Source organism: Crotalus tigris, unplaced genomic scaffold (genome assembly GCF_016545835.1).
Source record: "Crotalus tigris isolate CLP2741 ecotype Arizona unplaced genomic scaffold, ASM1654583v1 scf7180000019856.1557650, whole genome shotgun sequence".
NCBI classification, from domain to species: Eukaryota; Metazoa; Chordata; class Lepidosauria; order Squamata; family Viperidae; genus Crotalus; species Crotalus tigris.
In genome coordinates, this window is record NW_024097742.1 from 1,277,218 (window position 1) to 1,287,500 (window position 10,283).

A 10,283-nucleotide genomic window follows, 5' to 3' on the forward strand; every position below is an offset into this window, starting at 1 on the left:
TGTGAAAGTTTGGTGTGTTTTTCTCTCCAGATGTTTAACTAAGTTTAGTAAAATGTGTTTAGATTTGTTTAAAGCCTAAATGGGATATGCTCCAATTATAATTTAAATGTTTGGGGTGTACTATTAGATCTTAAAAAGCTGTGAGAAACATTTGTGTGCATGTGTAACATAGCTTACAGAATACAATCTCTCCAATACAAATTATGTTCTCACTTTCTCCGGTTCCTTTAGATATGTGAAGTAGTGGGGATAGATGCTTCATAGTAAAAGCATTTGTTGATAGGATCCAGTATTTAGTAAAGAATCCAGGGTGGAATACAGCTTTTATCAAAGCTACATAATAAAGCTTTTTAATATTTTTCCTAAAAGCAAATAGTAAGCACTTTTAGTCAAGCTAAACTTTAGCTTTTAGTAAAGCAAAATACCAGATCATGTCAAGAGAGATGCCAAATAGGACATGTGATAATTATACACTGAAATGAAATTACCCAAATCTTATTCACACATCCTAGAGGGAAATCAACCCTGACTGTGCTTTGGAAGGACAGATACTGAAGCTGAAGCTCAAATACTTTGGCCACCAAATGAGTAGAGAGGACTCATTGGAAAAGACCCTGATAATGTTGAGAAAGATTGAAGGCGAAATGAGAAGGGGACAGCAGAGAATGAGAGGGTTAGATAATGTCATAAACACAGTGAGTATGAGTTTTGGCAGACTCAGGGAGACAGTGAGGGATGGAGGGGGTTGGTGTGCTGTGGTCCATGGGATTGCAAAGAGTTGGACAAGACTTAGTGACTGAACAACAAACCTTCACACATTGTCTGGACTTTGCCTTTTATTTGTATGTACTGTTTTAGCCTTCGAATAGACATAAACAACTTTGAATACTTTGCATGGATATTAGGTAGGATACACATGTTCTTTCTCCTGAGATGCCAGAATGCCTGCAAAAATGTCACAACGTACCCCATCGGCACTCCCTATTAGAAAATGGTTCCTGACCAAGATGGGGCACTAATCCTTCAGATATCAGGTTTACAATGAAATAAAGTTCTGGTTTTGGCCCTGGAGCTATACTTGGTCCTGTATAATGTATACTGTTAATTATAGTTATTAATTATAATTATTTTTTAAAAAAATATTCCAGTTGCTGGGTTGGGCTGCCTATTAAGGTCTATCTTTCATTTGGTTGATCATTGAGATCTTTAAGCAGTAACTGAGAAGGGACATTTGCAAACATAGAGATTTTAAAGGATGACTTTATAAGCATGCTTGCTTTATAGTTTGCCCTGAATTTCTGAATTTCAATATATGTTAAAGATTGTATAGTAGTATTATGTTCTACACAATATCCAGAGTCCTGTGTGACCATATATGTCCAGCATATTATAAAAATTGCTGGTATTCCCACCTAACCCATTTGATGTTCCTGTTGGGAAAAGCTAAGCAGAATTAATTCCAAATGTCTTTTTTGATTTATAGATATGGTAGCCAATGCATCAGGCCCTTTGCTAGTGGAAATTGCAAAGGCTCCCGGCTCTGCCCTGGGAATCACATTATCAATGAACACCCATCGGAATAAGCAAGTCATAGTCATTGAGAGGATCAAGCCAGCTAGTGTGGGAGACAGGTAGGAGGCTGAACTGTGATTATGTTCTCCCAGATATGTTTGGTTTAATATTTATTTCTGTTTGAAATTTTTTTCATCTGGTGAGATCTGGGGAAGCTTGAAAAAAGCAGCACTGTATAAGTGCTACTCTGCATAAACTACATTTTATACATAAGAGAAAAACTTTATTTGTGTATTTGATTTCTACCCTATCTATATTTTTGGTCAACTCAAGATGATGTGCATAGCTAATGCTCTGCCTCTATTTTCCCCTCAACAACAACCTGTGAAGTGGGTTGGGCTGAGAGAGAGTGACTGGCCCAAAGCCTCCCAGCTGGCTTTCATGCCTATGTATATTGGTGAAAACCCGCAGAATTATAATACAGGGCTTTAAGGAACTGAGTTTATCTTGGGCACATCTGAGGGAAGGTTGTCCCTTCTATGCCAAATACTTCCCTTTTCAGTTCATCCAGAAAAATGGCAGCACTCAAAACCAACCTCTGGTATATACGTATTTCAGACTATTTCAAGAGTGGAAACTATAAGTATTGCAAAACATCTAAAAAAAGAAAAGCCCTAATATTATTGGGAACAGAATATATCTGCTGTTCAATGTTAACTAAAGTTGGTTTAGCAGAAATAAATTAACCCTGTTAAACTCGCAATATGATGTTGACCTTTTAATATGAACCCTTACAGATTAATTAGTTCTCCAAAATCTTATCTATTGCATCGAAAGGTAACTGCATACTATTCCCTTTTATGGCAAGACATGTAATTGCAAAAAAAAACCCAAAATGAAATATAAAACCAATTAAACTAAAGGAATTATATAAATCAATACAAATTTTGCTAAATCTAATTTTACATTTCACTGACCCTGTTCCTCCCTTTCTAGCCTTGCAAATCATTCTTGTTTCCAGTGTTATACAGGGCTTTATGTATTGCTCTTTGTTCTTTAAACTATTGTTTTTATTTTTCTCAGGATGTCATCTACTTCATTCAACCACAAGCTTTCTCTGTCTTTCCCTTTCTTTTGACCTATTCATTATTTCATAAATGTATTTCACAATTTAGTTGTCATTCATTCTGTCTATATAATTAAACCATCATGATATACTTATTTTGTATTTACCATTCCTTTTGTACTCATTTCAGGTTTGTTTCTCGACCTTCAATTTTTGACCTTATCTTTCGTTAAATATGCATCTTAAATTAATCTTTCTGTCCCCATTTAACGGGTGGAGGCATACTCCTATATTTAAAGCCATTTTTTCATCTTTCAACAAAGATTCTCTCTCTGTAACAAGCCTGCTATTCATTTCTTTTCTACCAACATTTTCTGTCTTTCTCTATCCATTTTCCCTTCAGCTTCAACTTCCCCCTAAAGTATCAAATCCAGCCCTTTGCTTTTTTTGTTATTTGTATGCAATTTGCAGTCATTCACTCAGTTTTCCCTTTCAGGCAACTACTTTTATATTTGAAATGTTCAGATCCATATTCCTTATTGTATCATACAATCTCTGACATTCACTATAAGAGTTCTCATGTTCTCAACCAAGCATATGTCATTATCTGTATACAAATTTACATGGACATATAGTAATTAACTAATAGCTGAAATGTCTCTATGAGCATTCCTTATACTATGATGAGTACATTAAAAGGAATTGCTTCCTTAGTGTATTTCTGTGTATTGGCATCCTTGTTTTATTAAGTCCTTTTGCACAATTTACATCATGCACACCTCTTATTTCATTCAGCAGTCAAGTAACATTCAATACAGGTTACTCCATTCAGCCAAATATTCCATAATAATTTTATGTCATATTCCATATTTTTATCATCAACAAATAAATAAATGTCTTTTTTCGCATTCATAACATCCCACAGTGACTTGCTGAAGAGCAAAACTGTGATCTGCACAGCACCTGCTTGGCAATCCCATGCTACTTTTCTGAAATTGTATTCACTGTCATCTTTCAACTAGAGTTTAGTCAAACACCTTAACAGGCACACTTAATAAATTGATTTTCCTGTAATTTTATATCGGCTATTGCTACTTTTCCCTTTGTATAGGGGAGCATATACCACATTCTTCCAAATGTCATGCACAAACATAGTCTTCACAAACAAGTTAAACTCTTTTATTAAAAACAATGGTAAACGGCAAAGAACAAAACAAAATCAGAAGAAGCCCAGAGTAATTTTTTTTTAATTTAAAAAGTCTCCTTAGTTTCTTGCAATAAAAATACATTTCAGATTCTGTTTGACCATATGAAAATATTCCCTTTAATTTTTAGGGAAGGGTTATCTGTAGTTCAGTTAACCTGACTTTCTTTCATGATAAAACCTCTGTTCTCTCATGGCTTTTTTCAACCAGAAAACTTCAAAGCTGGATTTTTGGCTTTTTTAAAAAATGAAGTTTCAGCTAAATCTGGGCAAAGAACATGGCAAAGAATATGTATGATGCAAAGTCATCAACTTTTGTGTGACTTTGATGGATTTTGAATTGCTCTACTTTTAACCACAGGTGACTGCAATATATGCCTGTGGTTGTGTGTTTCTCTGGCAGATGTGGGGCTCTGCATGTAGGTGATCATATCCTTTCCATTGATGGGACTAGCACAGAGCATTGCTCCTTGCTGGAGGCCAGCCAGCTGTTAGCAGCCACATCAGAAAACGTCAAGTTAGAGATTCTCCCTGCTCACCACAGTAGACTTCCCCTCAAGTCTCTGGATACAGGTATGTGCCATGGATGAGCATAACATATGAAATACATCTGTTTCTTTGGGGCATGTGTTTTTCTGGGCGGGAACTATCCATCAACATCCTAATGACACAGAAATGTGACATTAGGTACAGTTTTGAAAAAAACAAACAAAATTAAGATCTTCTGAGAGGAGCCAAGAACCTCGCCTTTTATCGATGCTTGTGGATTGATGTGATTAATTTTCTGCTTTGGGAAATTAGTGTCTTCTAGAATCAAGCAACCATCACCATGCCAAAATAATAGTGATGAATAGAGGATTTATAATACTTCAGTGATGGCTGAGTGATGTTCTGAAATCACTGTAAATCACTAGTGAAGGAATTGCCAATGCCAGTCCTGTCATGGGCCAAGCTATGAATAGATCAAATTCTAGTTACCATTTTAATTGTTTGGTTGTTTAGATTATTTTTTTTTAAAAAAAATAGTTTAGGTAAAAGATACCTCAAATAATTAAACATTGAGGTGATGATGCCCTTTTCATGTATGTGTTACAAGGTATATGTCCAGCTTGTTACCTTGTATATGTCCATATACAAGGTACGGTATATGCCGCCGTATAAGACGACTTCCGGAAGCGCTAAACTCAGCGCCAAAGATGGGGGTCGTCTTATACGCCGAGTCGTCTTATACACCGGAAATACTGGTAGTTTCCGGCGTATAAGACGACGTTCTAGGAAGGCGACTCGGCGATAAAGAGGGGGTCATCTTATACGCCGGGTCGCCTAATACGCCAGCATATACGGTATATGTTCTAAAAACAAAGCATGCTGTTGATTTCATAGCTGTATGCTTATTCACATGCACATTTATATGAATGTAATTAATTGACCTGAACACTAGTATGATTAATATATCTAGATCTGTGATTTTCTTAATTGTGTCGCTATCCTCAATCACTATCTATTGGCAGAATTTGAAAATGTCTTGGGATCGAGGTGCAAACCTCTATTGTTTTTGTTTGTTTATCTTCCATGCCACTTCAGCCATTAAGACTCTAAATAGCCTATGGCAATATATAAATAGTGTCAACACACTAGTCATAAAAGCAATCATCATTCAGCATTAATGCATAAAACTATGACTATAACAATTCATAATCCTCTAAACATAATTAAACACAGATTTACGTTCTGTAGTAAATCATCAAAGTGTCTTCATCTCAAGTACCTCCTAAATAACAGCATTTTTTAAATGAGCTGGTGAGCCTGGCTTTTCAGCATTTTTCACATTCTAACCTTCAAATGTATAGAGGTAAGAGTGGTTTTCTGGATGCTTGTATTACAAGGATCCATAACTCTTCATGAAAAGAACTTTTCCCAAAGTAAATTTAGAGGGAAATGTTTAAGTGAAAGATCACAGATTTTTTTTAAAACTCACTTTCTCATTCCTTTTGTTTTTTAACACTACACCTTCTTTCTGGAGTAGTGAAACACTTCATGAGGATTAGCTTGATGTTGTTTAGAGAGAAGTTTTTTTAGATTTTATGACAGTTGTTCTGAATACAACCAGGAAATGTGTCTAAGTTCTCTGGCAGATGTTTCAGCCTGGCTTGTATTTTCCAGTCTTGTTTTACAACAAGAACTTGCAAAGGCTGTCTCTTCTAGTCATGAGTTTAACTCCAACTCTTTTAATTTTGCACACTCTAATAACCATCCTTCATGGATGAGATACTCTCTCTAAATTGAACATTCAGGTACAGTTTATGGAGTACCAGTATTGTGAAGGACTAGCTCTCTGACAAAGGACACTGCAGTGACAAGTAGCTATACTACATTCTTTGACCTAAAGTAATTTCCATGGATAATATCAGGAGCTTCTGTTCCCATTTTTGGAGACTATCTATTGTATTTATTAAGCCTCTTCTGGCAATGTGAGTAAGCTCCTTGCAAGTGGATTGTCTACTGTCCTGATTCCTAGGTTTATCATGAAATAGTACAAGCTATGTTCACTGTCTAATCCATAATAAGAAACAGAAAGTGAGAAATATGTGCTCTTTTATTCAGTGGTGCTTACACTGACCTTATGTAAGCAACAGAAGAGTGGTGTGCCTTAAACTATCAAGATGAAAGTTTATTGCAAGTTCACATAAGAGAAATATATTTCCTCAAAGGTGCTGTTGAACTTGCCCTTTCACCCTCATTATTCCCTGATCCTGTGGTTTTGAAAGTGCAGGAAAAATGAGTCCTATCAGATTGAAAGTAGAAGACAAGTTGAGACTCTAGAAGAGTACAGAGAAGAGCAACAAAGATGATTAGGGGACTGGAGACTAAAACATGTAAGGAACGGTTGCTGGAATTGGGTATGTCTAGTTTAATGAAGAGAAGGACAAGCGGGGACATGATAGCAGTGTTCCAGTATCTCAGGGGCTGCCACAAAGAAGAGGGAGTCAAGCTATTCTCCAAAGCACCTAAAGGCAGGACAAGAAGCAACAGATGGAAACTAACCTAAGAGAGAAGCAACCTAGAACTAAGGATAAATTTTCTGACAGTTAGAACAATTAATCAGTGGAACGACCTGCCTCCAGAAGCAGTGAATGCTCCAACACTGGAAGTTTTTAAGAAGAGACTGGACAGCCTTTTGTCTGAAATGGTATAGGCTTTCCTGCCTGAGCAGGGGGTGGTGGGCTAGATGACCTCCAAGGTCCCTTCCAACTATTATTATTATTATTATTATTATTATTATTATTATTATTATTATTATTATTAATAGTAGTAGTAGTAGTAGTATCAGTATTATTAGTATTAGTATTTAAGCTATATGAGCCAGTGTGCAAATATCTCAGTGTACCTGATGAAGGATTTTTATCCAAAGCACATCAAGCCAAGCAAAAAAAATTACTCAGATATTTTAAGGACTTTCTTTCTCATTTGTGTTCATTGTCCAGGGGGTGATATCATCCATCCCACTTAGTTTAGTTAGCAAATAAAGACTCCTGGCCCATTGTTTACCAAGAGTATACTTTACTGAAAGCTAAAGTGGTTACAGAAGTAGCAAAGCAGAATCTCCCTGTTTGGCACGCAAATTAACTTTCCCTTTCACCTTGGCCATCCCCCTGTTATCGGTCCATGTCCAGTTAGCTGTCTTCATGTTGTTTGGGTAATGGACCATCTGTTCACACCTTCTCCATCTCCACATTCTTTTGGTTGACTTTGGACTGGATTGGTGCATTTCACTTTTCAGGCTGGCACGGCTTGATTCCCAAACCCATCCCTTGTCTTCCCACATTCCGATCTTCTCGTTCCCCATGTTGCTAATGTCCGGCTGGCAGGTTACAATGCAAAACTAGCAGAATGGCAGCCATGACAGGTGATTATTGTTTTTATGTGTGCAAATGGGTTTTTAAAATTCTTTTAGTAGTGAGCCAACTAATAGGTTTCAGTTGCCTGTGATTTTTGACCTTCTCTTCTTGTTACATTATCTGTCTATTGTTGGCAACAGTCAAAGTGCAGAAGAGTGAACACCACCATTGCTGGGATCCTTGTGTCAGCTACTGCCACACCCACCATCCAGGACATTGCAAGACACCTACCTGGAATCAGACATCCAGCCAGGACTATTGTAAATGTAATGTAGCCTATGTTTCTATTTTCTTGATCCGCGGAGTCACAATCTGAATTCACAGCAAACAGTGTGAAAATCTGCTGCCTGAGATTTACTCAAAATCTGTTCCATGAGCTGTTTCTTCTGGACTAGGTTTGCCCTTTCCTATTGCCAAACCTTCTCTCCCTTTTTCTTCTGAAGACCCACTCTTGGTGTTCAAGGTCTTTTGGAAAAAGTGCATATGGTTTTTCTTTACCTGCTCCTCCAGGGACCACCTACCCCATTCTCAGTACTCTTTGCAAATCCCTTCCTTGCCCTGTCCTTGAGACATAGTATGTGATATAGGAGTTCAGTTTTTCCCAATTATTTCTAAAAGAATGAGAACGAAGAGGGAATCTCTATACTCTGCACAGGCTTTGAGAAAGCCCTTTCCAATTTGGCAAATTTAAATATTTTCATAGGTCAGCAAAGATGCTAACATCAAGGCTGGAAGACTGTTAATTTAGTAATATTTAGCAAGATACTTTGGGAATTGGAAAAGAATTATCAGCTGTATCTCATTTTGATAAATGTGTTGGTAAAATTGGGACACAAAATGACATATTTTATTTCTTGACTAATAATTAAGCATGGGATTGAATTGATGTGAACGAGTAGGGGTTCACATCGATTACTCAGATGGCTTCTTTTGTCTTTTATCTAGCTCTTGTAGCTTCCAACTTCGGATCTCCCACCATGAATACATCAGGGTTGGCCTTCCAGAATTCCAATACTCTACCTCGAAGCAATCATCCCATGAGCCCACGTGCCACAATGATGAGGAGAAGACAGAGAAAGAAGGAGCACAAAAGTTCATGTAAGGATCACAGGCTCTTGCAGGATTATTCAGGCTCATCTTCAAAATTCCTACCCTTTTTTTGAGGAATTAAAGGGAATGGACACTATATCTATTTTATTCATCATTATGGTGATATGTTCTTATTGGCTCCCTTTAAATTTTCCTCCAAACTCAGAAACTCTTCCTTCTCATCTAGACTTTTTGTCATACTTTCTCCTAGCTACCTATGAAGAGAGGTAGAGGGATGTTGGTGCAGGTGAATGCATATCTTCTTATCAGAGGGACAGCCTTTCTCTCCAAAAAGCTTGTTAAGATTGATGGTAGTTTGCTTGAGCTGACTGTCTCCCTCATAAAAAAAAAATTGGTTTCTAAGTTTCTCTTTGAAAAATGAAGTGTCCAGTGTTTCCTTAAAGTGCTAACTTGGTTGTGTCCCTCTCTTGTTTCAGTATCATTAGCTTCCAGCACTGTGGGTCCTGGTGGGCAGATTGTTCATACAGAAATAACAGAGGTGATTTTAAGAGGAGACCCCTTGAACGGCTTTGGACTGCAGCTCCAGGGTGGGATCTTTGCTACCGAAACCCTCTCTTCGCCGCCTCTCATCCGTTTCATTGAGCCAGACAGCCCAGCAGAAAGGTTAGAGATCTCTTGGGTTTCAGATGAGAAGGGTAGTGCTGCCACTTGTTAACAGAGGTGTCCCCTCCATAGAGATCACTAGACAACCCATGATCCATTGGGTCATCCTTTTTTCAACATATAATATAGGCTGGTACTGTTTCCCCTCCCCCTATGACCCTCAGCAGAGTCCCTGTGAAACTTCCTCTTCCTCCACCTGCTCAGTTGATCCATGGAACTACCTATCACTTTGCTTAGTATGGGAGGAACAAAGGGAACTGCAGATCACAAAGAAAACTCCACACCTGCTTTCTCTCCTGATGTATTTCCCTTCTATACAAGGTGCCTTCTACCCAGCAGGAACCTAAGTGTCCTCACCATCCACTGCCATTAAAACATTTCAAATTTTGGCTTGACATCCAAAGCAGCCAAACTTCACTTACCCATCAGGTCTTGCTGTCAGATGATTGGACACAAGGTCAAGAGGGAGGCAAAAATCAGATCAGGTATACACTCTTCCCATCTTCCCTTGTACCATGCAAACTGTGGATTTCTAAGAAAAATAACATGGTACTGAGGCCACCACAGCTTTGCAGATTGCTATCCCATGGGAATAATGGATCCTGCATTTTGGATGCATTCTATAAGTTAGCCCATTTGAGGTATCTTGGTTCAGAAATTGTTGCCCTATGATACACCACTTCGCCCGATTAAAGACTACAAACAAACAGACACAAAAGTTTTAGTAGTATAAACTTTCCTCTGATTCTAACTGGCAATATCTTGGAGCTTGCACAGATATAAAAGAATTAACAAAATAGCAATTTCTGTTCTATTTTGTTGTACATTGCAGTGTTTTCAGCATTTCCTGAGAGGAGCAATTGAATCTAGATTTTGTGGTATTGTAGTA

At 37.7% G+C, this 10,283-nt stretch overlaps 1 protein-coding gene across 7 annotated transcripts in view; it reads left to right on the plus strand.

The window, feature by feature from the left end:
* LOC120317866 (glutamate receptor-interacting protein 2-like) overlaps positions 1 to 10,283 on the plus strand; it is a 154,408-nt gene that overhangs the window by 84,513 nt on the left and 59,612 nt on the right. For all 7 annotated transcript variants that reach the window (XR_005559327.1, XM_039364831.1, XM_039364826.1 and 4 more), the window contains 5 exons: positions 1,484 to 1,631; positions 4,186 to 4,355; positions 7,822 to 7,947; positions 8,627 to 8,779; positions 9,208 to 9,394. Coding sequence is in view for 6 of the 7 variants with exons in the window: in XM_039364831.1 (XP_039220765.1) it covers positions 1,484 to 1,631; positions 4,186 to 4,355; positions 7,822 to 7,947; positions 8,627 to 8,779; positions 9,208 to 9,394 (784 nt within the window). In the remaining variant the exon portion in view is untranslated. The remainder of the gene's footprint in view (positions 1 to 1,483; positions 1,632 to 4,185; positions 4,356 to 7,821; positions 7,948 to 8,626; positions 8,780 to 9,207; positions 9,395 to 10,283) is intronic.